Source organism: Bubalus bubalis, chromosome 15 (assembly GCF_019923935.1).
Source record: "Bubalus bubalis isolate 160015118507 breed Murrah chromosome 15, NDDB_SH_1, whole genome shotgun sequence".
NCBI classification, from domain to species: Eukaryota; Metazoa; Chordata; class Mammalia; order Artiodactyla; family Bovidae; genus Bubalus; species Bubalus bubalis.
The window spans coordinates 56,139,503-56,166,872 of NC_059171.1; the positions used below are offsets into that span (position 1 = coordinate 56,139,503).

At 41.4% G+C, this 27,370-nt stretch overlaps 1 protein-coding gene across 2 annotated transcripts in view; it reads left to right on the plus strand.

The window, feature by feature from the left end:
* Positions 1–2,035: 2,035 nt before the first annotated feature.
* Positions 2,036–27,370, plus strand: part of CA8 (carbonic anhydrase 8) — an 85,443-nt gene continuing 60,108 nt past the window's right edge. For both annotated transcript variants that reach the window (XM_025265364.3, XM_006047760.4), the window contains exons 1-3: positions 2,036–2,457; positions 3,948–4,139; positions 13,930–14,054. In XM_025265364.3, coding sequence (XP_025121149.1) covers positions 2,358–2,457; positions 3,948–4,139; positions 13,930–14,054 — 417 coding nt within the window. In that variant the 5' untranslated portion in view covers positions 2,036–2,357. The remainder of the gene's footprint in view (positions 2,458–3,947; positions 4,140–13,929; positions 14,055–27,370) is intronic.

Below are 27,370 nucleotides of genomic sequence, written 5' to 3' on the forward strand. Positions count from 1 at the left end.
TTCTGTGAGTTGCAGCATTTGATGAACCTATGAACCTACTTCTAAAAGGAAACTTAATTGAAATGCTCAAGACTGTGAAACTCATTATCAGAGAAATGCAAATCAAAACCACAATGAGGTACCATTTCACACCAGTCAGAATGGCTGCTATCCAAAAGTCTACAAACAATAAATGCTGGAGAGGGTGTGGAGAAAAGGAAACCCTCTTACACAGTCGGTGGGAATGCAAACTAGTACAGCCACTATGGAGAACAGTGTGGAGATTCCTTAAAAAACTGGAAATAGAACTGCCATATGGCCCAGCAATCCCACTGCTGGGCATATACACCGAGGAAACCAGAATGGAAAGAGACACGTGTACCCCAACGTTCATCGCAGCACTGTTTACAATAACCAGGACATGGAAGCAACCTAGATGTCCATCAGCAGATGAATGGATAAGAAAGCCGTGGTACATATGCACAATGGAGTATTACTCAGCCACTAAAAAGAATACATTTGAATCAGTTCTAATGAGGTGGATGAAACTGGAGCCTATTATACAGAGTGAAGTAAGCCAGAAAGAAAAACACCAATACAGTATACTAATGCATATATATGGAATTTAGAAAGATGGTAATGATAACCCTGTATGCGAGACAGCAAAAGAGACACAGATGTATAGAACAGTCTTTTGGACTCTGTGGGTGAGGGCAAGGGTGGGATGATATGGGAGAATGGCATTGAAACATGTAAATTATCACATGTGAAAAGAATCGCCACTCCAGTTTCGATGCATAATACAGGGTGCTCGGGGCTGGTGCACTGGGATGACCCAGAAGGATGGGATGGGGAGGGAGGTGGGAGGGGGGTTCAGGATGGGGAACACATGTACACCCATGGTGGATTCATGTCAACATGGCAAAACCACTACAATATTGTAAAGTTAAATAAATAAATAAATAAATAAAACAGATTAAAAAAAAAAACAGAAATAAAATGTTCTTTTTAGAAGAACTTAAGTAGAAAGTGGTTAATATTTGGGACAGTGCTCATTTTTTAAGGCTATATCTATCTCCCCCATTCCCCTCTGTCCCGTCCCCCCCATCCCCCACCCCCGCCACCCCCGTGCATGCTCAGTCGTGTCCCAGTCTTTGTGACCTCATGGACTGTAGCCTGCCAGGCTCTTCTGTCCATGGGATTTCCCGGGCAAGAATACTGGTGTGGGTTGTATTAGGCATACAGTCCTAAAAATGCGAGGTTAACCTGTCCTAGGTAGGAGGTTGAAGTCATTCACGCTGGATTGAGAAGCATATTCAAGAGATGACTTTTCGGAGCAGGAAAGTTCCTGTTTGTTATGTAATATGCGCGTTTCATTATTTACACGATTTCCCTGGGCGATTGGGAGTTGTGTACACAGCCAGCTGCGTCCGAAGCAGCAACCCAGGCTTGAAATAAAACTAAACAGCCTTCTTTTATTGCTTTCACTCCTTATGCCTTTTTTACATGGAAAAATTTCCCTAAATTACTTCTCTAGATTAAAACAATTTTTTTTTCCTTAAATATTTGTAGGAACTATAGGCTTCCTGGAAAATTTTCCGTACTCGTTTCCACTGGTCTCTAAGGATGAATTAAATTAAAAAGTGAATATTCAATGATAAAGATTCGGAGCGGGAAAGTTTTTTGGTTTTGGTAAGGGGTTCTCAAGCCCTCTCTCATCGGGGTAATTCATCTCTCTTCTCCCGACCCCTTCGTTCTTTGTGGTATTTCCTGGAGTCAGATGACAATACATAAGGGTAGGGAGCCCTGGCCAAGGCTCTGCGCACTGGGTGCTCAGGGCAGACCCCGGGGTTCTAGAAGGAAGGCGCGGGAGCGGGGTGTGTGCGTGTTGCGGGGAAGAGGGGTCCGGTGTGTGTGTCGTTGGGGGCGGGGTCCGCCGTTTCCACGGCTACTGCCCGGAGCCCCGGCCTCTCCCTGCGGTCCACCGCAGGCCCGGCCCAGGCGCAGGGGCGGTCCCTCCCGTGCCAGCCCCGCCCCGGTCGGGTTTATAACCTGCCTGCTCGCGCTCCTAGAGCCGCCGCTTCTCTTGCGCTCCTGCTGCAATCGGGTCGAGAGTCCCCGGCCCGCCGCCTGAAGGACTTCCGCCTGGCACGCGCGCGTGCTCGCATTCACATTGCCCTTCACCGCACGCTCTCACACTCATCCCCGCTCACACTCATCACCCTCTCACACACGCGCGCTAACACTTACGGGAGCGCTCCCCCTGGAACGCGCGCTCACACTTCCCCGCTCACACCCCACTCGCGCCCCGGAGCGCTTGCCCTGCAGGGGCGCGCAGGCACCGCCGGCGAGAGCCCGAGGGGACTCACGGCCTCCCCATGGCTGACCTGAGCTTCATCGAAGATTCCGTGGCCTTCCCGGAGAAGGAGGAGGATGAGGAGGAAGAGGAGGAAGGTGTGGAGTGGGGCTACGAGGAAGGTAACCCGCCGCGCGTACTGAGGCTGGCCCGCGGGGTGGGTCCCGCTGCTCTGGCGCGCTCCCCGCGCCTCCGCCGCCCCTCTTTCTCACGTGGGTCCCCGGCTCGTTTTGGGGCAGCAGGTGCTCCGGGTAGAGCGGGCGTGCCCATCACCCGCGTGCTTCTCTGGGAGCCCGACCTTGGTGCCGGGCAGCGGTTGGCATCTGCCCCCGTCCGGTGGGCGAGCCCGAAGGCTGCGTTGATGACAGTTCCATCTGGCTAGTAGCCAGAAGAGCAGCCTTAACTGTTACTGAACACCTTGAGAATGCAGCGTTACTGAAACTCTTCTTTTCTTTCTTTGAAAAAAAAAATTCTTTGGTTTACAGCGTTGTGTTAGTTTCAGGAGTACAGCAAAGTGATTCAGTTATACAAACGCATATATTCACTCTTTTCCAGATTCTTGTCTCTTATCGCGTCCGTGAAACTGTTTCTTGCTTGCCTGCGGGGAGAAAGTATCTGTTTGAGCTACTGAGTTTTCTAGAAGGATGCTGACACCTTTCAACTTTTTCTGAACAAGTCCTAAGTTTTTGAGCTGAATCAGTGGGCCTGGCAAGATGGGGATTGACCTTGTATAAAAAAGTTTAGTTTCCTAAAATGTATCCCTGAAGGTGTAGGACTCCTGATGGAGCTAACAACTGGTGCTGATGTTGACTACATATCTGCAACAAATGTAGAGTTTATAACTTGCATTATGCAAATATGCAAGAAAGTATTATCTATATTTGCATGATATATATATATGTATATAGGAGTATGTGTGTGTGTGCTCAGTTGCTAAGTGATGTCTGACTCTGCAACTTTATGGACCGCAGCCTGCCAGGCTTCTCTGTCCATGGGATCTCCCAGGCAAGAATACAAGAGTGGGTTTCTATCTCCTTCTCCAGGGGATCTTCCCAACATAGGGACAGAACCTAGGGATCGCATGTCTCCTGCTTGGAAGGCGGATTCTTTATCACTGAGCCCCCCAGGAAGCCCTGTATATATGAATATGCACACTTCAAACTACTGTTTAAGAAATTTTTACTCACTAGCATTAGATTTTTATTTTTTGACTCACACTAAGAACACTGAAAGTTACAGGAATTTTCCAAGTACTTAACATAATTGAACTAATGAACAGAGGAAATTTTTGTGGTATTGTTTCTTTTTCTAATCACTTAAAGATGATCTGAATTTCCTAGAGCCATAAATTAGTACCTCTATGTAGGCAAATAGAACATTTTGTTAGTCTGGGACTCTGAATGTGATATTTGATAACATTAGATCATTCAACCTATGAATGCAAAAATGCACACACTTTGTTAATACCATGTCTTCTATAAAGCGACAGTAGTCATAGCCTTCTTAATAATGGCAAGGATCATAAACAATGTTTAAACTAATTTTCCCATGTTAAAGTTTGCTGTAACTTATTTTTTCAATCCATTCTAAGTTTGCTTCATTTTGTCCTCAGGTGTTGAGTGGGGCTTGGTGTTTCCGGATGCTAATGGGGAGTACCAGTCTCCCATTAACTTGAATTCAAGAGAGGCTCGATACGACCCCTCACTGCTGGATATCCGCCTCTCCCCGAATTATGTGGTCTGCCGGGACTGTGAGGTCGCCAATGACGGGCATACCATTCAGGTTATCCTGAAGTCGAAATCAGGTATTTTAGATGTTTCTGTGTGCTTCTTATTAAACTAGAGGTCATTGCCAAACTAATTTAGCTTGCATGACCTTAATGGTAGGACTAACCTAGCTCTGTTGTCAGGATACCTTTATATACCATAGCATGCTTTTTGGGGGAATTATTTTCTGAAACATTTTGAAAGGATGAAATTATGAAGGTGCCAGTTGGTTGTCCTATGTTATATGAAGTTATTGGAACAACCTTAGTTGGTCAAATTCCAGCTCTGTGAAATTTGAGGAAAAGTATATACAAATGTATGATGCTGAAGCTCCAGACAACTCATTGGTAAAGTCCTTAATGCTGGGAAAGATTGAGGGCAGGAGAAGAGGGTGTCAGAGGATGAGATGGCTGGACAGCATCACCATGCAATGAACATGAACTTGGTCAAACTCCGGGAGATGGTGAGAGACAGAGAGGCCTGGAGTGCTGCAGTCCGTGGGGTCTCAAAGAGTTGGACATGACTGGGCGACTGAGCAACAACATACACAAGTATACGAATCTTCGTTTTGTCCAAAGTGTTGATTAGCTCAAATCATTTAGATAATTATAATTCTGTCTTACTGCTGTGTAAAACTGAAGATTAGCATTTATTGATATAATTTGGCATCCAAGATAGACTTTTCAAATTAAATTTACTATATTAATATATAATTATATATAATATAATTAATAGTAATATAAATGTAATTAATATGGCAAGAAGAATTTTAATTAATAGCAGTCAAAATCAGTCTCTAAACTCAGTGAAAGATTTAAATGGCAAACAAAGCTCTTACTTTTTATTTTTTTAACTCTCTTCCTCCCTTCTGAACCTATTTGAGATGGATCTGAAATGTTTTTTAGAAAAACTATTGGATAATTGCGAAGGAAATTGCTTTTTTGCTTAAATATAGGGGGAGAGGAGAGTAGAATATTTTAAAATTAGCATTAATTTCTGGCTTTTCATAGTGAATACTAACTATTCTCCATGGGAAGAATGTAAAATTAGGAATGTGTTGAAATATTGGGGAGTATTTAATAAACAGAGACCAACTGTACTCAAATTAATTCTGAATCGATAAATTTGATATTTCAAGCCATAAAATCTTTCAGTTTAATGTTAGACAGGGCAGGTATTGATTTCCAACTATGAATATTTTATTCATTGTGAATATTCCTGAGCTTTAATTTAGAGTCTTCCCAGCTACTCTGAGTCTAGACAAGGTATGGATATTTCCCAAAATAGAATCTAAGGTGTAGTCAAAGAGACAGAGTCAGATATAAACTCAAACTTAAGTCAGGTTTTTTTGGGGGGAGGGCTATGATGGGACATCATGTATTAATTTTAAAATATGTAGTAAAATTATTGAATGCTGACTGTCCTGACATAAAAAACATGTTAAGGTAATGTTGGTATTACACTGTAAAGTGTATTGGTTTATGTTGACATACCGTTTCATTTCTGTAAATAAACATTTACGTATCTATACAACTAACATGCATTTCACATCAGGGCATCATGGTGATTGAGTGTTGGTTTGTATACAGATGGGTAAGATGGTTCTTGAAGATTCCTATTAATGACAACCCAGTCGTCTATGGTGTCAGTGTAAATGCAGCCTGGTGTTCTAAAAGTGTCACAAGAGTGTAGAGGCATGAACAAGTCCAAATGCTGTCAATTAAGACAATTTGTGTTCATTCCTGCTTGAAGATCAAATTTACTCCATCACATTGAGTTTGCCATTTTTTTTCTGGTGCCTTCTCAAGCATTCACAATTTTCTGTGGCCCCCTACTGCACCCCCAAACAGAGCCCATCAAGCATTGTTTCGACTTTTCTGCCCACACGGTCCTCCCCTGACCACCGAGGAAGAGTTGTCTGTGTTTCTGGGCCTGTTTTGGCGCACACACTCGGACCCCTTCCTCCACCCGCTTTGGAGACCTTGCTCCATCAGATGCCTGTCTCCTTTCTGCCACTACAGTCATTTCTTCATTGTTTCTCCCTTTTCAGTGTTTCTCCCTACTTAAAAAAAAGTAAGAAAGAAACATGTGTCTGGAGCAGTTTATATTTCCCCCGTTCCATCCTTGGGTCGGGAAGATCCCCTGGAGGAGAAAATGACAACCCACTCCAGTATTCTTGCCTGGAGAATCCCATGGACAGAGGAGCCTGGCGGGCTACAGCCTATGGGGTCACAAAGAGTTGGACATGACTGAGCAACTGAGCACATGGAAGTTTTGCCCCCCATCGTCCCTGTATACTTAAATTATAGTTGTTATTTAAATTAGCTCAGTGTTTTTATTATTATGACTGTGCAAGTATTGTTTCCAGCTGAGGCTATGTTGTTTCCTTTATTGAATAATGTGGGGGGCCCCCACCCCTGGCGTTAGTGTATTTTTGTTTGATTTTTTGTTTATCCATCATGGTTTCATTTCCACACTCTCTGACGGCTGGCAGGCACATCTTCTCCCAAGATGTTCAGAAAGTCCTTTGAAGTCCTTCTGTCCCTCATATCCACCCTTCTCTCCTCCAACCCACCTGGACTGCCATTGGCTGCAGCATCCTAGATCTCAGGCCTAAGAAGTGCATTGACTGTCTGTGTGTTCAATCCCATGTTTGCTCGATGATGTGATCCTCTTTTGAGACTGTTGCCTCCTTTCAGAGAGTTTTTGGTTTATTCCCTCCCACAGTTCATCGCCTAGTAATTTGCTGAGAAGAAGGCCTTGTGAGAGTAAATATTTAGATACCTTGTGTGTCTGTGTGCTGGGTGCTTGGTGGGCCCCAAAATCAAAAGATAATTGTCTTTTATTTCTCAGGAACTTTCTTATATTATTTAATTGAGAAGTTTTCTGTTTTTTCCCTCTTTTTCCATTAACTCTTTTTTTAGTCTTTTTTCTTCTATTTTGTTAGATTTCCTCAACTTATATCTTTCTATTAAACTTCTACTCTCTTGCATTTGTCTTCTAATTGTCGTATATTTATCTCTAATCTGCTCTTAAATTTTTAATTTCTAAAATGTGGTGCTTATTCTATGAATTTTAAAAATTAAAAAAAAAAGCTACCAGTGTTTATTTCTTGATTACAGGATCTTTTTTTTCTGTTCTTCTGTGTTTCTGTTTTATTTTGGGGTTCTTCTTCTGTTTGTTTTGGTCTCTCTCTCTTATGCTGGAGGTTCTTCTCAAATGTCCAGTGATCTTTGGCTCTTTGTTCGTGTTTAGTAATGGGTCTAAAAGTCGAGTTAGAGGCTCTGCATATGGGCAGGGATTGAGGTCTGGTGGCTGTCACAGTAACGTGGTTATGTAGGAGCAGGCTGTGTTGTTGGAGGAGCCTTTGTAGGTTTATGGATTTCTCTGGGGGAAGCCGTGTGATGGCTCAGACCTGGCTGTCCGTATTCTGGTTGTTGGCTGCAGGTGAAAAAGCATGTAACCAGAGGGTACATCCATTATAGTTAATGAACCTACATGACACCTCATCAACACCCAGAGTCCATAGTTTACATTAGGGTTTGCTCTTGGTGTTTTTGAGCTTGAACAAATGTTTAATGACATGTGTGCACTATTGTAATATCACACAGAATGGTTTCACTGCCCTAAAAATTCTGTGTTCCTTCTGTTCTTCTGTCTCTCCCCCCAGCTCTTGGTGATCACAATACTGTGGCCATCCTTATACTGTCTCGATAGTTTTGCATTTTTCATGTCATGTGGTTGGAATCCTGCATTTTATAGGCTTCTGCTTGGCTTCTTTCGCTTGGTAGGAATGCATCGAAGTTTCCTTGGATGCTGTTTTTTTTTTTTTTTTTTTAATAAAAAATTTGTGGAATAAGCACAATTAGAAATTTTTTTGGGGGGACTTCCCTGGTGGTCCAGTGGTTGAGTCTTCACTTCTATTGCAGGGAGTTGTGGGTTCGATCCCTGGTTGGGAAGCTAAGAGCCCACATACCTTGTGGCCAAAAAGTCAAAACATAAAATGGAAACAGTATTGTAACAAATCCAATAAAGACTTTAAAAATGGTCTATATAAAAAGTCTTAAATGTTTTTTGTTTTGTATTAAAAAAGAGTACAGAATTACTAAAAGGAGTTACAACTGTAGTATAATTGAAATACTTCCACTTATTAAGTGAAAGCTTCTAGCATAATCCTTATAGTGTAGTTTCCTTAGATAAGTGTGCTTAGTCGCTCAGTCGCGTCCAACTCTTGAGACTGCATAGACTGTAGCCCGCCAGGCTTCTCTGTCCATGGGATTCTCCAGGCAAGAATACTGAAGTGGGTTGCCCTTTCCTTCTCCAGGGTATCTTCCTGACCCAGGAATCGAACCTGGGTCTCCTGCATTGCAGGCAGACTCTTTACTGACTGAGCTATGAGGGAAGCCCTTAATAACCCTGTCTGGGGTTTTAAATTTGAGAGATGTCATGAGCACAATTTTGACTACCTTTCCTCTGCCGGTTCTTCATCCCCCATTATCCTTAATTGATGGAATGTCTCAAAGTTTCTTCTTCGACCCTCTTCTTGAGAAGAAAATAGTCTGATTGTGTAGGTGATACAATAAGGCAGCAGATGAGATTAGGAAGGTGACTGAATCATAGATTCACTGAATGGGTTGGCCCCCTGGAGGCCACCATTCCAGCCCCTGATCTCAGACCCTCTGGCCAGTAGCTGCATGTCTTCAGCTTGAACAGCTCAGGAAAAGATATTCATGCCTCACTGAGAGAGGATCCATTTTGCTTTCGAGTGAAACCACATCAAAAAGTCCTGGGATCTCCGTCATCGCTTCTGTTGTGGAATTCTGGACCTATACAGAACACATGTAATTGTACTTTCTTCTTTTTTTTATTTTTAAAATTTTATTTTAGTATTTATTTTTGGTTGTACTGGGTCTTCCTTGCTGCTTGCAGGCTTTCTGTGCTTGTGGCAGATGGGGGCTACTCACTAGTTGTGGTGCATGGGATTTTCATTGCAGTGGCTTCTCTTGTTGCAGGGCACACGCAGGCTGTAGGGCGTGCAGGCTCAGCAGCTGCGGCACACGGGTATAGTTGCCCTGCAGCATGTGGGATCTTAGGCCTGGCATCGAACGTGTGTCCCTACAGTGGCAGGCGGGCTGGACCACCAGGGAGGTCCTGCGATTGTACTTCCACATGGCATTCTTTAAAATATTGACTACTACCATCATACCGTGAAATTGCTAATTAGTTCCTTCAGCTGTTCCTCAAATGATAGCCCTCCCTCCATTAATACATATTTATTGATCATTTACTACCTGAAATACAAATTATCTTATCTCTTCTTAGAGAAGTTCGTGTAAATGAGGACAACTAGGAGAGCAAAACTTGAATTTCCTTATGATCATATTTATTATTAGCTGACTCTGGGGGACTTGAATTATCTGGACTGTCATCTTCATCTGCTTCACTTTGCTTATAGACCCTGTTTAACTGGCCTCCTCTCCCTCTTATTTGATGTTAGCACTGCATTTATGAGCTGATGATATTTATTCTTTACTGTGAAATAAAGCTATAGGTTAAAAGCTAAGGACTGTTAAGCATATTGATTGTTGCTCTGAAGACTTGAAATGTTAAGAGAACTGATTAATACTATTTAGACTGTTTTATGAATACATTTGGGATTCCTTAAAAATTAAACTGAGGTCATAAGATCTTTAAACCTATTGAGAAGTGCTCTTTGATGACCTAGAGGGATGGGAAGGGAGTGGGAGGGAGGCTACAAAGGAAGGTGATATGTGTGTACTTATAGCTGATGCACCTTGTTGTACAGCAGAATCTAATAGAACATTGTGAAGCAGTTATACTTCAATAAAAAATAAATTAAATTTATAGAGAGTGAACTTTAGGGACCTCTGATCCTTTGGGGGATGCATCAGGGGTCATTGGTGTTGGTCTTCCTGAATTTGGGATCATGACTCCATCAGGCTCTGTCTCCCGGTCATGCTGTCTTTGGCTATGGCTGCAGCTTTCTCAACAGTTGGGCTTGCACTTTGCTGATCTACCATCTATGCAGACCTAGGAGTAATATTTTAATCCATTTTTTCTTTGGCTGTGCCTCGTGGTATGCAGGATCTTAGTTTCCAGACCAGGGATGGAACTGGTACCCCCTCTGCAGTAGAAACACAGAGTCCTAACCACAGGATCACCAGGAAAGTCCCAGACTTGGGAGTAATATTTTAAAATGCAAAAATATTAGCCCACTGCTTAAAAACTAGTGATGATTCTCCAAGATAAACTTCAGCCTGTCTGCATGGCCTGCCATCTGCCCACCCCAGCCCGGCCAATTTCATACCTTGAGGCCTGCCTTTGGCCATTGGACAACTCTGACTTTATTCTCTTGACACCCATTCTGGCCATTTCCCACCTCTGAGTCTTTCTGAGCCTCTTCTTTCTGCTTCTAAAGCATAGTTTCTCACTTCTACACTTAGCAAATGGCAACCCACTCCAGTACTCTTGCCTGGAAAATTCCATGGACTGAGGAGCCTGGTAGGCTACAGTCCATGGGGTCACAAAGAGTCGGACATGACTGAGTGACTTCACATAACATAACATAAGACTTGCTTAGCTGTCACCTCCTCCGTAAAGTCTTCCCTGACTTACTTTCTAACTCTTGGCCTCCCCCCACAACCCCCACCTTTGGTTTTGGCTTGGATCCTGCTGGGTTCTGACTGCCTTGTGCATTTTCATCTGCTCTTTTTTTTTCTTTCTTTTTTACTTCTGTCCTTAGTCGTGTCTGATTGTTTGCTACCCTTTGGATTTTAGCCCACCAGGCTCCTCTGTCCATAGTATTCTCCAGGCAAGAATAGCAACCCACTGGAGTGGGTTGCTATTTCCTCCTCCAGGGCATCTTCCTGACCCAAGGATTGAACTCCTATCTACTGCATTGCAGGTGGATTCTTTACCTGCTGAGCCAGTGGGGAAGCTCCTTTTCCTTCTGCCCCGATGGAATCACTTTTAGTTCCTTCAGCACTGAGAATGCTTTGCCAGTGCAAAGCTATATCCTTCCTTTTACACACTCAGTGGTCAGCACATGGCCAGGCATGGAGTCCATCTCAAAACATGTATGTTGAACTCTAATGAAATGAGGGGGACTTAACCTTTGAACTCTCTGGCAAATCTGTTTTCAGCAAAGGGTTATAGAAGCTTAGATAGTTTCAGGGGAGTGTATATATGTCACGTCTCTATGGGATTCTCAAATTTTGCAGAAGCTTCTGAAAGGAACTCTTTTATGTCTATAAGCATAATGGCCATGCCTATCAGAGAAAAAGCGTTCAAGACAAAGGAGGTGGTAGCAATGATAACAGTGTATCCTGTGTCCTTTTCACAAGTTTGTTATTCTCAGGAAATGCAGCACACCATCAGTGTGAGTTTCATGTTTCATTGTAATTTTATTGAACGTGATGATACCACAACTAATAAACCTGCCATAGAGTGACAAAATATCACTCAGCAAAATTTGATATTCATAAATGCAGGATAAGTGTTCTTCTCTTGGTATGACTAGTTTCTTGTAGAGCAAGTAAATGGTCCAAAGGAAGAATAATGCTTTGAGAGGATGCTGCCAGATGGGTGAAATAGAGCTGCTATTTATTTGTAGTCTGTAAACACAATCATTTGTGGGGGATGAACAGGTAATGCTTTTACCTGGAACCTCATAAAATTCTGAATTCAGGATATTGTCAGTTTTTATGGCTTTGCACGGCCCTGTGATTTTAGTGTGGTTTAACTTTGGATTATTTGTCTGCAGCTTGAAAGGTACCAGAACCAATTCTTGGCTGACAGCTTCCCATTTGTCACCTCTCCCTGGGGACCAGGCTTGGTTAAAACGCTTCCCTTCTTTGTGTTCCTTTTCAACCCTGTAGAATGAAAGACTCTGAGGATCTGGTTTCATTAGAATTTTCTTGAGCATGAGGACCATGTAATGACCAAAAGTGAAAGTGTTAGTTGTTCAGTCTTGTCTGACTCTGCGACCCCACCAGGCTCCTCTGTCCATGGGATGCTCTAGGCAATAATACTGGAGTGGGTTGCCATTCCCTTCTCCAGGGGAGCTTCTCCACCCAGGGATAGAACTTGAGTCTCCCACATTACAGGCAGATTCTTTACTGTCTGAGCCACCAGGGAAGCCCTGTAATGACCAAATATCACAGTAAAAGTCTGATCTTCATAAATATATACATTTGCATTTCATCCCAGCAGGATGTAAGATCCATGAAGCCAGTGAGTTTTGTCTGTTTTGACAACCATCCATGTCTCTTAAACATGTCTGAGCCACCAGGGAAGCCCTGTAATGACCAAATATCACAGTAAAAGTCTGATCTTCATAAATATATACATTTGCATTTCATCCCAGCAGGATGTAAGATCCATGAAGCCAGTGAGTTTTGTCTGTTTTGACAACATCCATGTCTCTTAAACACCATGTACCTACTACAGTGTAGGTGATCAAAAAGTATTTGTTGAAGTATTTTTCAGTGAAACCCCTGTGGGCCCGGAACTTCTCCTCAATAAAACATACATCTGTGCAGTTTGGATTTTCAGGGCATTTAAAAATATCATCTCAATTTCCAAGTTTTAATCTGAGGAAATATTGGCCACTAGGCAGGTGGGAGGTGTACAGGTGAAGCTCAGACCTCTCTTTTCTGCCCCTGAAGTCACTAGCAGGATCAGCTTCATCCACTGCTATAAGAAAATTCTAGTGAACTGCTCTGTAACGGTTTCAGAAACTCTGTGTGTGTGTTTGTGTGTGTTTGTGTACCTGATGAAAATGTTTTGGGCAAAGGTATTTTTAATCCTCTTTGTTTCACAATACTCCCGTTTCTTTTTGCTTAGCCTTGTGGAGCTAAGCCTCATCCAAGACAATTTTCTCTTTTTTAAGAGTGGAGTGTTAGAATCGTGCCCCACCATCCCACCCCATGAATGCCCCAAAGCCTTAGGTCGGGTCATAGACACATAGGGTGAAGGGTGCTTGTGTTTCAGATGGTGCAGGCTGGGGGGCAGCAAGCAAGAGACTGATCTCGATCTCAGGGAGACAGCAGTGAGCAGTGGCTTGAAGCAGGATCTTAGTTCCCTGCCCAGTATTTTGTTGCTTCAAGACTAGATGTATTTTCCATCATCCTTCAGAGTGCCCTTGTTTGGGACAGAGTTCTAGGTTATCTCCAGAAGTGAGACACAGAGACAGGGCCCCATAGAACTAAAATTTAACATTTTAAATATTGTGAATATTTTATCACAGTTTTATTTGCATTTATGTGACACTGGATGATAGATAGCTTTTTAAAAATTGTGATTTCATTGCTAAAAAACCAGGTTGGCTTAATAATAATTGGCTTCATGGGTAATTATGCCAGCTAACATCTGTTCTCTCAATTGAAAGTGTGCTTGTGTATGGATTATCTATAAACAATGTTTAATTTAGTGATAAGTCTATAGAAAATTATTGGTCAGCCTGAGACTCAGGTCATATTCTTGTCTCCTGATCAATGCTAAGTTTAAGTCTCAGGGGAAACTGTGATAGCTGCTGTGTTTATTTCCTGTCTGCTCCTATGCCTAAAATATATAAGAAGTTAACATATACATGTCATTCTCAAGTATTTTTGAGTTTCTGAATGTCTGCTGTATCAAGATGATAGTATGAATTCATCCCACAGTAGTTATACTCTCATTTTGGCTATGTGAATTTAATCTGTAGAATTTATGAGACCTCTTGGCAAAAAATGTCCCCAAATGTTTATAATGCTGCGCCGATGAATGTGTTTGAGATGTAATTAAGTAGAACTTATTTTCTTTTTCCAGTTCTATCAGGAGGTCCATTGCCTCAAGGACATGAATTTGAGCTGTATGAAGTTAGATTTCACTGGGGAAGAGAAAACCAGCGTGGTTCTGAGCACACAGTAAATTTCAAAGCTTTTCCCATGGAGGTAAGAAGAACAAATCAGCTTGAACAACACCAAAACTTTGTTGTTCATGTAGAGTATTTGGTGATTTACTGAAAATGATTTAGTTTCCAAGTAGCTGTGTAGTTCTTAAATTTTATCAATTTATATTAAAATAAAAAAGTCCTCAATAAGCTTTTGGCAGCAGAAGAAACTTCCCATTAGCCTTAATGGGCCTGGAGAATGCCCATGGGCTGTTGGTTATAAAGGTAATCTATGCTGTTAAGTTTCATCATTGTATTATTATTATTGTAAAAATTCTGTAGATTCAGCAGGTCACTTTTGTGGATACTATGAATGGATGATAAACAGAAAACAACTTTTGGAGAAACCTCAATGGTAATTAAAAGTCTAGTTTAGCTCTGATTAAAATTGGTGAGTTGATTTATTCATCTCAAGTAATTAGAGGGAGAGAGAGAGATTTTTAGAGAGTTATTTTGTCTAAAGAAGTCACTCTCCTACTTACCTTCTTAGTCAACTCCTGCTCTTTTTCTTTTTTTTTTATTATGGTAATTTTTTTTTTTTAAACTTTACAAAATTGTATTAGTTTTGCCAAATATCAAAATGAATCTGCCACAGGTATACATGTGTTCTCCATCCTGAACCCTCCTCCCTCCTCCCTCCCCATACCATCCCTCTGGGTCGTCCCAGTGTACTAGCCCCAAGCATCCAGTATCGTGCATCAAACCTGGACTGGCAACTTGTTTCATACATGATATTTTACATGTTTCAATGCCATTCTCCTAAATCTTCCCACCCTTTCCCTCTCCCACAGAGTCCATAGGCTGTTCTATACATCAGTGTCTCTTTTGCTGTCTCGTACACAGGGTTATTGTTACCATCTTTCTAAATTCCATATATATGCGTTAGTATACTGTATTGGTGTTTTTCTTCCTGGCTTACTTCACTCTGTATAATAGGCTCCAGTTTCATCCACCTCATTAGAACTGATTCAAATGTATTCTTTTTAATGGCTGAGTAATACTCCATTGTGTATATGTACCACAGCTTTCTTATCCATTCATCTGCTTATGGACATCTAGGTTGCTTCCATGTCCTGGCTATTATAAACAGTGCTGCGATGAACATTGGGGTACACGTGTCTCTTTCCCTTCTGGTTTCCTCAGTGTGTATGCCCAGCAGTGGGATTGCTGGATCATAAGGCAGTTCTATTTCCAGTTTTTTAAGGAATCTCCACGCTGTTCTCCATAGTGGCTGTACTAGTTTGCATTCCCACCAACAGTGTAAGAGGGTTCCCTTTTCTCCACACCCTCTCCAGCATTTATTACTTGTAGACTTTTGGATCGCAGCCATTCTGACTGGTGTGAAATGGTACTTCATAGTGGTTTTGATTTGCATTTCTCTGATAATGAGTGACGTTGAGCATCTTTTCATGTGTTTGTTAGCCATCTGTATGTCTTCTTTGGTGAAATGTCTATTTAGTTCTTTGGCCCATTTTTTGATTGGGTCATTTATTTTTCTGGAATTGAGCTGTAGGAGTTGCTTGTATATTTTTGAGATTAGTTGTTTGTCAGTTGCTTCATTTGCTATTATTTTCTCCCATTCTGAAGGCTGTCTTTTCACCTTGCTAATAGTTTCCTTTGATGTACAGAAGCTTTTAAGTTTAATTAGGTCCCATTTGTTTATTTTTGTTTTTATTTCCAATATTCTGGGAGGTGGGTCATAGAGTATCCTGCTGTGATGTATGTCAGAGAGTGTTTTGCCTATGTTCTCCTCTAGGAGTTTTATAGTTTCTGGTCTTACGTTTAGATCTTTAATCCATTTTGAGTTTATTTTTGTGTATGGTGTTAGAAAGTGTTCTAGTTTCATTCTTTTACCAGTGGTTGACCAGTTTTCCCAGCACCACTTGTTAAAGAGATTGTCTTTAATCCATTGTATATTCTTGCCTCCTTTGTCAAAGATAAGGTGTCCATATGTGTGTGGATTTATCTCTGGCTTTCTATTTTGTTCCATTGATCTATATTCCTGTCTTTGTGCCAGTACCATACTGTCTTGATAACTGTGGCTTTGTAGTAGAGCCTGAAGTCAGGTAGGTTGATTCCTCCAGTTCCATTCTTCTTTCTCAAGATCGCTTTGGCTATTCGAGGTTTTTTGTATTTCCATACAAATTGTGAAATTATTTGTTCTAGCTCTGTGAAGAATACTGTTGGTAGCTTGATAGGGATTGCATTGAATCTATAGATTGCTTTGGGTAGTATACTCATTTTCACTATATTGATTCTTCCAATCCATGAACATGGTATATTTCTCCATCTATTAGTGTCCTCTTTGATTTCTTTCACCAGTGTTTTATAGTTTTCTATATATAGGTCTTTAGTTTCTTTAGGTAGATATATTCCTAAGTATTTTATTCTTTCTGTTGCAATGGTGAATGGAATTGTTTCCTTAATTTCTCTTTCTGTTTTCTCATTATTAGTGTATAGGAATGCAAGGGATTTCTGGGTGTGGATTTTATATCCTGCAACTTTACTATAGTCATTGATTAGTTCTAGTAATTTTCTGGTGGCGTCTTTAGGGTTTTCTATGTAGAGGATCATGTCATCTGCAAACAGTGAGAGTTTTACTTCTTTTCCAATTTGGATTCCTTTTATTTCTTTTTCTGTTCTGATTGCTGTGGCCAAAACTTCCAAAACTATGTTGAATAGTAATGGTGAAAGTGGGCACCCTTGTCTTGTTCCTGACTTTAGAGGAAATGCTTTCAATTTTTCACCATTGAGGATAATGTTTGCTGTGGGTTTGTCATATATAAAAGAATAGCAAGACATACTTAAAATGATGAAAGAAAATAACCTACAGCCCAGATTATCGTACCCAGCAAGGATCTCATTCAAGTATGAAGGAGAAATCAAAAGCTTTTCAGACAAGCAAAAGCTGAGAGAATTCTGCACCACTAAACCAGCTCTCCAACAAATACTAAAGGATATTCTCTAGACAGGAAACACAAAAACGGTGTATAAATTCGAACCCAAAACAATAAAGTAAATGGCAACGGGATCATACTTATCAGTAATTACCTTAAACGTAAATGGGTTGAATGCCCCAACCAAAAGACAAAGATTGGCTGAATGGATACAAAAACAAGACCCCTACATATGTTGTATACAAGAGACCCACCTCAAAACAGGGGACACATACAGACTGAAAGTGAAGGGCTGGAAAAAGATTTTCCATGCAAATAGGGACCAAAAGAAAGCAGGAGTAGCAATACTCATATCAGATAAAATAGACTTTAAAACAAAGGCTGTGAAAAGAGACAAAGAAGGTCACTACATAATGATCAAAGGATCAATCCAAGAAGAAGATATAACAATTATAAATATATATGCACCCAACACGGGAGCACCGCAGTATGTAAGACAAATGCTAACAAGTATGAAAGGAGAAATTAACAATAACACAATAATAGTGGGAGACTTTAATATCCCTGCTCTTTTTCAATATCTAGTTAGCGTGTCATTTCTTCATGGGACTCTTTCTGAGTTCCTTCCCAAAGCAGAATTAATTCCTCCCTCATCTGTGCTCCCAGTTTCCTTGATAGATGGCTGCTGAGGCATTGATCTCATGCATTGTAACCTTTAGTGTTTAAAGAGTCCTTCTCATTAACTGTGGGCTCTTGTTATGGATTGAAGTGTTTGTGATTTACCACCGCCCCCCTCAATTCATATGTTGGAAACTGTACCCCTTCATGTGATGATATTAGGGGGTGGAGCCTTTGGAAGGTGATTAGGATTAGAAGAAGCCATGAGGGTGGGGCCCTCATGAATGGAATTAGTGCCCTCGTGGACTCCAGAGGGAGCTTGCTTCTCCTTGCTCACTGCTGGGTGATGGACACAGGACCATCTCCAAGCCAGGAAGCGGGCTCTCACCAGGTACCCTGATTGTGGACTTTCCGGCCTCCAGTGCTATGAGAAATAAATTCTGTTGTTTAAGCTATCAGTCTATGGTAATTTGTTATCACAGCCCAAGCTAAGACAGTCTCCTTCTCACTCTCTGGGTTCCTTCCAACATTGAGTCCAGTGCCAGGAACATCGAGACAATGCATGTTGGTGCAATTGACAGGATGCCTCTGTTGTTCATATTTCTTTCTATACAGACCAAAGTTCTCTCCTGGGAAATAGCCCATCAATGACAAGTAATGGTATATTTGAGGGGCCATCAAAATGCCAGTCTTCCTCTCTATCATTCCCAGCTGCATGTACTGCAGTGTGGAATTGCTCATGACTAGATGCCACATTCATATCTACCTCATTGCCTGGAAATCACTACTGTTTATATAAGTGATACATATACCTTAAAGAATGAAATCAGAGAAAATATTTTTCAATGTTGCTTGAATAATCATTAAAGAAGTTTTCTTTTGAAAGCTCAAAATATCCCTTCCTTAAAAAAAAACTCAGGGTCTTAAAAGAAATATTAAATGAAAAAAATATTATGTGTTTTGAGGATGGAGGGAAAAAACCAATTGCAGTGTGTTGAATAGCATGTAGGGTATGCGAAGTGAAGTGAAGTTGCTCAGTCGTGTCCGAATTTTTGCAACCCCATGGACTGTAGCCTACGAGGCTCCTCTGTCCATGGGATTTTCCAGGCAACAGTACTGGAGTGGACTTCCATTTCCTTCTCCAGGGGATCTTCCTGACCCAGGGATCGAATCTGGGTCTCCCACATTGTAGACAGACACTTTACCGTCTGAGCCACCAGGGAAGTCCTAAGTGGTATGTGATTACTGAGGACAGTAACAGGAGATACTTCTTTAAGGCCTTGATGGGCGACGTTGAGTCTTCAAATGTTACCTTTCCTAGGGGCTTTTTTCCTCAGTGCCCACAGACATCCTCTCACTTCTAGTGCCTTGAAACAGTTCCACCCCATCTCTGTGTCACCCCTTGCTGCTGCCCTATCCCCATCCAACGTGAAAAGGAAGACTTCATGCCAGAACATAGGAAAGAAGAGAGAGGACCAAAGACAATTCCCAATAAATTTGCAGAGTAGCCGAGGGCTGCAGAGGGACAGGAAAACACTGGGCTGTCATCCTGCCCTCTTCTTTGTGTTTGAAAAACTTCTCCATTTCAACCAGCCTTCAAAGATATATTGGTCTAATCAAAAATTTAGGGAGAGATGGGAGTCCTTGGGAAAGCACCAACTTCTGGAGGAAGATTCAGTGACTTTGCTTGTGACACACACAACTTACAGCCTTGGGGAGTTTTATTCACTTAAGTGAGTCAGCGATATATGCTTTTCTCCCCAAAGTCAAAAAGAACTTCCAGATCAAATGTTCAGACTGGTCCTGCTACTTGATGAAAGTTTAACTGTCCTGGTCCATTAAGCGCAGGTAATGGTTTGTGCTGAGTGGAGATTAAATTCTGGTTTCGTTTCTGCAGAAATATTTTTATGTTTAGAATGATGGAATTACTGACTGTAATTTTTCCAAAAATAGATGATGAATAATATTTGAATTCTGTGTTATCCCAGATTATCTCTGATCCAGTCCTGAGAAAAGTACTTCTATTGGTCATCTGATGTTGGTTTTTAGTGCTGGGTCCTGATGAGTGTGTCAGTGCCGTGGGTGCACAGAGTTAGAGGGAGGTAACTGTGAGTCAGGTGTGTTTTGTTTTGTTTTGTTTTAATGGAGGCGGTGAAGGGTAAGCTGGGTTTTCAGGAGGAGAGGGCTGACTCAGTGAAAGAGAGAAGGACTCCATGTAGAATAGTTGAGGAGGGAATGAGATGCCTAAGTGGAGATAGGTAGATAAATTGCCACCATCCCCCTGTCCTGAACTGCCATCCATTTGGAATATAAAGACATAGCCAAAGGAACAATAGAGAGTGAGGGGACCAGGTACTGTTTGGGGTACATGATTTAAAAAAAATAATTTTCTAGGATACTTTTTGTATCTTATTTACAGTTTAAGACTGACTTTAATCTCCAAAAGATATTTCAATACATATTTCCTTTTTGTTTATTTTACTTTAACTTAGATGGACGGTTTATTCAACAAACATTGTAAACAAATATTTACCTTGTCTGTTGCATATAACATGGGGATAGCTTTTAACAGCAATTCATCAAGCTTACCTGTTGACTTTTAAAAATTATTTGTGTGTGCTCAATAATGTCCAGCTGTTTGTGACCTCCTGGACTGTAGCCTACTGGGCTTCTCTGTCCATGGAGTTTTCCCGGCAAGAATACTGGAGTGGGCTGTCACTTCCTACTCCAGAGGATCTTCCCCACCCAAGAATTGAACCCTCATCTCTTGCGTCTCCTGCGTAGGCAGGAGGATTCTTTACCACTGCGCCACTTGGGAAGCCCTTTTAAAATGATAAATACAGGCCTAAAAGCAATCCTGAATGTATGTTTGATGCTACTAGTAGTCAGCCACATCACTTCAAAAATTAACGCAATTTGTGACATTAGATAATTTAAACTGCAGCTCTTGTGCTCAGCAAGATGGATCAAGCATGTCCTTTCTGCTTTTCCTACTTGAGGTTTGCAGTTTTCAGAAACAAGCATGCTTTCACGGCTGCCTGACATTTCTTGCCATGTTTTCATCTTGTAAACCAAATTCCATTATGAAGACTCCAGATTTCTGCTTAAATGACAGTGCTTAACAAGAGAAAAGAAAATTGTGCTGCATTTTTCTTCCTGTTACTTAAAACATAATGGGTTTGCATGTATTAACTATTTTTACAAGCGTCTGGGTGATGTCTACCAGCTTGAATTCTTACCGTGTGGATATTTTGCGTCATGATATTTAATCAAGACAGCAAATGTGAGTAGAAGGTTGTTGGTTTAAGCCAAGTATGGGATCCAGTCAAATTAATTCCTGTCTGTTTGTCCTTCTGGTGGCTGTAGAAGCTTCGTATTTTCTTTGGACGTCATTGGATGTCTTAGCTCTTGATGATCAACTTTAATACTCTATGAATTTTGTGATTAGCTCTATTCTTGGTGCATCCACCATATCACTAGAATTATTTATTGTATTCATATTAATTTCGTTTCAAATCCAGTTAATGGAGGAACTTCCAGATATTTAAGTTCAAATTCAACTTTCAGGATATGAGTTGTGTTTTAGTCATTTTGTATGTGGAGACCGTCATGTTCTTTGCCACTTCAAGGTAGTCTAACATTTAACTCCTGGTAAATTGCGATTAATCTTCACACAGGGATCACTACACTCATACTTTTATGGGAGAGTACATTCCAGGCATTCAGGCTTTGTGCCAGAGCAGCAAAATTAAGAAAAAATCTGGGGAATGGAGAGATCAATAGTATGGCTAAGTTTTATTTTTTTTCCTTCAAATAATAATATTAACTCTCTGCTTTCCCTATCATTTTGCAAAGAGAGAATCTCTAATTTGATAACTAAACGGAGGAAGAGTATGGTCTCAGGATAAGTACCAGCCTAAACGTTGAATAGACTGAACTTTTATTTATTTGTTTTGATTTCACATTAAATATTTCTTTTAAAAATTTATTTATTTGAATTGGAGGATAATTACTTTATAATAGCATGATGGTTTTTGCTATATATCAGTATGAGTCGGCCATAGGTATACATGTGTCCCCTCTATCCTGACCCGCACCTCACACCTCCCTCCCGGCTCCATCCCTCCAGGCTGTCACAGAGACTGGCTTTGGGTGCCTTGCATCACACATCACACTTGCACTGGCCATCTCTTTTACACATGGTAGTGCTTATGTTTCAATGCAATGCTCTCAAATCATCCCACCCTCTCCTTCTCCCAGAGTCCAAAAGTCTGTCCTTTACATCTGTGTCACCTTTGCTGCCCTGCGTGTAGAATTGTTGGTACATGTTTTACAATGTGTGTTGATTTCTGTCATACAACAAGGTGAATCAGCTGTAATTATTCGTATATTCTCTCCCTCTTAAGCCTCCCTCCCTTCCCCCCACCCCATCCCCCAGGTCATCACAGGGTACCTGGCTGGGCTCCCTGTGTTATACCACAACATCTCACCAGCTATCTATCTACTTAACTTTAAAAAACCTCCCTGGGTTATTTCCATTTTCCTCATTTCACTACAGATGAATGGTGGTTTTATCAGAATGGGCACCGATCCTGCCCACACACCAGCAGGAGATCGGAGCTCAGGTTTGACTTTCGTCCCCTTTGGACCTAAAAGTTTACCCTTTGAGAGTGAATTATCCAGAGACAAAGCTATTGTAGGGCCGACTCTTATCTTTATTTACACTATAGACAAAAGAAGCTCTTGCTCTGTGTACTCTCAAGGGCTCAGTGAGAACTGAGCTACATACCAGCTGTCTATGGAAAGTTGAGTGCATAAGATAAAGATCTGTTGTATGAAGCAGAAGTCCTTTTTTAAAATAAAAAAAAGAAAACCCAACTTTTTGGCCACATGGTATGGCATGGGATCTTAGTTTCCTGACCAGGGATTGAAATAGTACCGCTTGTACTGAAAGCGAGGAGTCTTAACCACTGGATCCTCAGAGAAGTCCTGAGCAGAGTCTTCAGTTGTGAAGAGTCAGACCTTGGTTGTGAAATAGGCCAAGAAAACACTATGAAGAATGTATCTTATAATAAAGTGCCAATCCTGAATATTATACCCCATCCCCTCAATGCCGCAGATCTCCAGATATCCCACATTTCTTCTGTTGTTTTCAGGCAAATAGTAGTGTCTACCATTTAAGTGTTCTTTGAGTGAGTAACTCCTGACCTTTGGGTTGCTGCCTTTCAACTCACTTGCATATTCATTTGACAGAAAGATGTTGATTTTTATTCATTTCCTGAGGAGATAGCAAGAAGAGTTTCATTGGTTAATAGTGAATTAATGATCTTTTCAAGTTATTTGATTTCCACAGGCATCCCAAGTTGAGCTTTAAGTTTGTCAATCTCTTCCAAAATAGACTTCCGTCGACTTTCCAAGGAAGTATAACAGGACAACTTCAGTGAGTTAGACCATGGTGAGGATTAGACATACAAGGCATATGGTCAAATGTTTTATTTGTAAGAAGAACTTTAGAGATTACCTAGAAAAGTTATACTGAAGTAACTTTCTAAACTCTTATTAACCTCAGAGAAATCTGAGGCTCCCAAAGGTTGAGGGTCACAGAGCAGTTTATAGGAAAACATGATGTAGAAGCATGTCCTTTGGTTAATTAAATGCTCCATTTAAGAATTATCCTTTACTACTGGTCTTGCCTTTGGTGACTTAGATGGAAGGAGACAACACTAAAGTCTATGTCCCCCTCTACACTGCCCCTGGCATTTATGTCTGCATGCACCCACATTTAGATGTGGGCATGTTTTTGCTTTTTGGTTGTTTTTTTTTGACTGTGCTCCAAGGCATGTGGGATCTTAGTTCCCAGACCAGGGATTGAACCTGCATCCCCAGCACTGAAAGGTGGATTCCTAACCACTGGGCAGCCAGGGATGTCCAAGGTGGGCTTGTTTTAACCTTGCTCTATTCTAGTGAAACTGTGACCTTGTGCCTGGGCCTTATGGGCTATGAAGATAAAACTCAGAGGGCCTTTGTGAAGGTACAGGAGTCTCCAAGGAGCAACCTTGCAACCTCCTGAGAATAGGGGTGGATTTAATGGACCATCAACTCCCCCCATCCCTTCTGAGATGCTCCCAAAGATCTGGAGAGGAAGCTGATGTTGCAGGAAATGGCAAAGGACACGCAGGATCTGTGAACTGACTTCTGTTCTGAGAGAAGCTTTTTTATTTTTTCACCAAAGCCAAGTCTTACTAGGAAAAGAAGCTCTAGTTTGAGAGCAGTTTATTTGCCATGATAGTTAATACTTGGGATTGTGGTTGCTTTATGGGAAATAAAGGGAATCTTGCCAATAAGAAGAGTTAAGACTGACACTAAAGGAAGCAATTTCACATTTGAATGTTCAGCTTCTCTGGGTGGTGTTATCGTTTTGACCAGAAAAAGTTCTCTTAACTGTAATGATTATGATCATTTGGGTATCCAGGAATTATCCACAGGACTAGTACATTGAGCCTCTTGGATAGTCAGATGGAAAAATGTGCTGTGGCCTCTTCAGTGGTCTTAATTGGGGAACTCCCTCTCACATTTGGGTAAAGAAAAATAAAAACAGATTTTATATTTCCTGAATTCTAATGAACACTTGCCTTTTTATTCCATAAAAATCATACCTCCTGCTCTGATTCAGCATGTTTATTTTTTTTTCCATTTATTAAAATGTATTTAGAGCAGAAATCTCAGTTTACTGAGTAGAAAATATAGTGCTGAACAAACAGAAATGTTCTTTTGGCTGTACCACATGATATGGCAGTTTGCCGTTTCCTCTTTGAAACAATTGTGTAAGGTTAACTTGACCTTAAAGTAGTTACTTTGAACCTACCTTCAATTTTACATTTATAAGGATTTCTTGTAGTAGATTATTCATTATCATTGTTTGAGAATGTATGGGAGGTTTTTCTTGCTAAACTAACTGAAAGAAGGATTAATATTGTAGCTGGTTTTACCATGTAAAGGCAAATTTGTGCAAAATAAAAATTAGTTCCTATAAATGAATATGATATATAATGTATTTATAGGTGGCTATAGACTTGCTCCATGTAGACATTAAAAAAAATGTTTATTTATTTTTTTAATACAGAAGCTATCCTTTTTGGAGGGGGCTGTGCTGGGTCTTCCTTGCAGCACACGGGCTCTTTATTGCTGAGCGGAGATTTTCTCAAGTTGGGGTGAGCAGGGGCTACTCTCTAGTTGTGGTGCACGGGCTTCTCCCTGTGGCGGCTTCTCTTGTTGCAGAGCATGGGCTCTAGGTGTGTGGGCTTCAGCAGTTGCAGCACAGGACTCAGTAGTTGTGGCTCAAGGGCTTAGTTGCCCCGAGGCATGTGGGATCTTGGATGAGGGATCAAACCTATGCCCCCTGAATTGGCAGGTGGATTCCTAACCACTAGGCCACAAGAAAGTCCCTAGAAATATTCAAAATTGGGTTCTAACAGATCTAATGGAGAAGGTAATGACAACCCACTCCAGTATTTTTGCCTGGAGAATCCCATGGACGGAGCCTGGTAGGCTACAGTCCATGGGGTTGCTAAGAGTCAGACATGACTTCACTTTCACTTTTCACTTTCATGCATTGGAGAAGGAAATTGCAACCCACTCCAGTATTCTTGCCTGGAGAATCCCAGGGATGGAGGAGCCTGGTGGGCTGCTGTCTATGGGGTCGCACAGAGTTGTACACGACTGAAGTGACTTAGCAGCAGTAGCAGATCTAAATCCTCTAGTAAAACACATATCCTCTTAAATGGCCTTCCAATAAAAAATAGACTCTTGTTTGCTCAAACTCATGTCCATTGAGTTGGTGATGCCATCCAACCATCTCATTCTGTGTCACCCTGTTCTCCTCCTGCCCTCAATCTTTCCCAGCATTGGAGTCTTTTCCAATGAGTTGGCTCTTCGCATCAAGTGGCCAAAGAATTGGAGCTTCATCTTCAGCATAAGTCCTTTCAGTGAATGTTCAGAGTTGATTTCCTTTAGGATTGACTGGTTTGATCTCCTTACTGTCCAAGGGACTCTCAAGAGTCTCCTCTGGCACCACGGTTTGAAAGCATCAGTTCTTTGGTGGTCAGCCTTCTTATGTTTATATATCAATCCCAATTTCCCAATTTATCCCTCTCTCCTCTCCCCCATTGGTAATCATAAGTTTATTTTCTATGTCTGTGACTCTACTTCTGTTTTGTAAATAAGTTTATTTGTACCATTTTTTTAGATTCCACATGTGAGCAATGTAATATGTATCTTTCTTTGTCTGACTTGACTTCTCTCAGTATAATAACCTCTAAGTCCTTCCATGTCACTGCAAATGGCTTTACTTTGTTCTTTTTTATGGCTGAGTAATATTCCATGGTATATGTGTACCACACCTTCTTTATCCATCCTCTGTTGATAGACATTTAGATTGCTTCCATGTCCTGGCTACTGTAAATAGTGCTGCAGTGAACACTGGGGTGCCTGTATCCTTTCAAATTATAGTTTTCTCTGGATATATCTAGAGGAAGACTTTTGAAGGCATTTATTAGAAAGCAGATATGTTAAGATGTAATTGATTGTCAGCCAGATGAAATGTTTGTCAACTAGTATGCAGAAGGCACTGTGCTAGGTACATCCCTGTTACAGGTAGCCATAGGCTAGCGTAACTAGGATAACCTGGCAACATTAGGATCAGTGAGAGACAGGACAGGAGAGTTTAGATGGTAGGGAAGAGTTGGGAAAGGTCTTTGTTCAGGAAAGCAACCGGAGAACCTGACTCCAGTGCTGCTGCCTCCAGTAACAGTGGAACCTCGCGGCAGGGGTCAGGATGCTGTAGCTGGAAGTCAGAAAACTAGGATCCAAATCCAGGCTCTGCAGCCTTGAGCCAGTAAACTGCGTACAGCCTTGATGTTCCTGTCCTTAGAAGGGGCTTGAAACTAGATCAGAGGCTGTGCTGTGCTTAGTAGTTTAGTCGTGTCTGACTCTTTGCAACCCCAATGGACTGTAGCCTGCCAGGAACTGCTGTCCATGGGGACTCTCCAGGCAAGAATACTGGAGTGGGTTGCCATGCCCTACCCCCAGGGGATCTTCCTGACCCAGGGATTGAACCCAGGTCTCTCACACTGCCTGGATTCTTTACTGTCTGAGCCACCAGGGAAGCCTAAGATCAGAGGCTGGCAAAGAGTAAACTCTTCAGTACGCATTTCCTATCATTAGGAAGAGATGGGGGATGTCATTGTGGTTGTGATGATAAAAATCTAGTGAAAATACCGTGAGAGCGAAACCAAAAGCTTTTTTTTTTGTTTCTACAGATAAGAAATGCAGAGACTATGAATGGAGAAAAAAGTTTGAAGTCTTTTTTTTTTTTCCTTTAAAACCCCTGTGTGCGTGCTAAGTGCCATGGACTGTAGCCTGCCAGGCTTCTCTCTCCATGGGATTCTCCAGGCAAAAATACTTAAGTGGGTTGCCATGCCCTACTCCAGGGGATCTTCATGAACCAGGGATCGAACCCACATCTCTTACATCTCCTGCATTGGCAGGCAGATTCTTTACCACTCGTGCTGTTGTGGCCACGAGTCCCAGGAAACAAACTCACTCGGACAATGCAGATAGAGGAGTGCAGTTTATCACACTGGAGGGCCCAAGGCAGAGTCTCCTCTCAGCCAAGGACACCGACCAGTTTTTGTGAAAACCTTATATACCCTAAGTGTACATGCATAAACCCACCTCCCCAAATTCCCTGACAATCAAAGTTAACCTGTGACTCATATGCCTTAAGCCTAGGTAGTTAACAGTG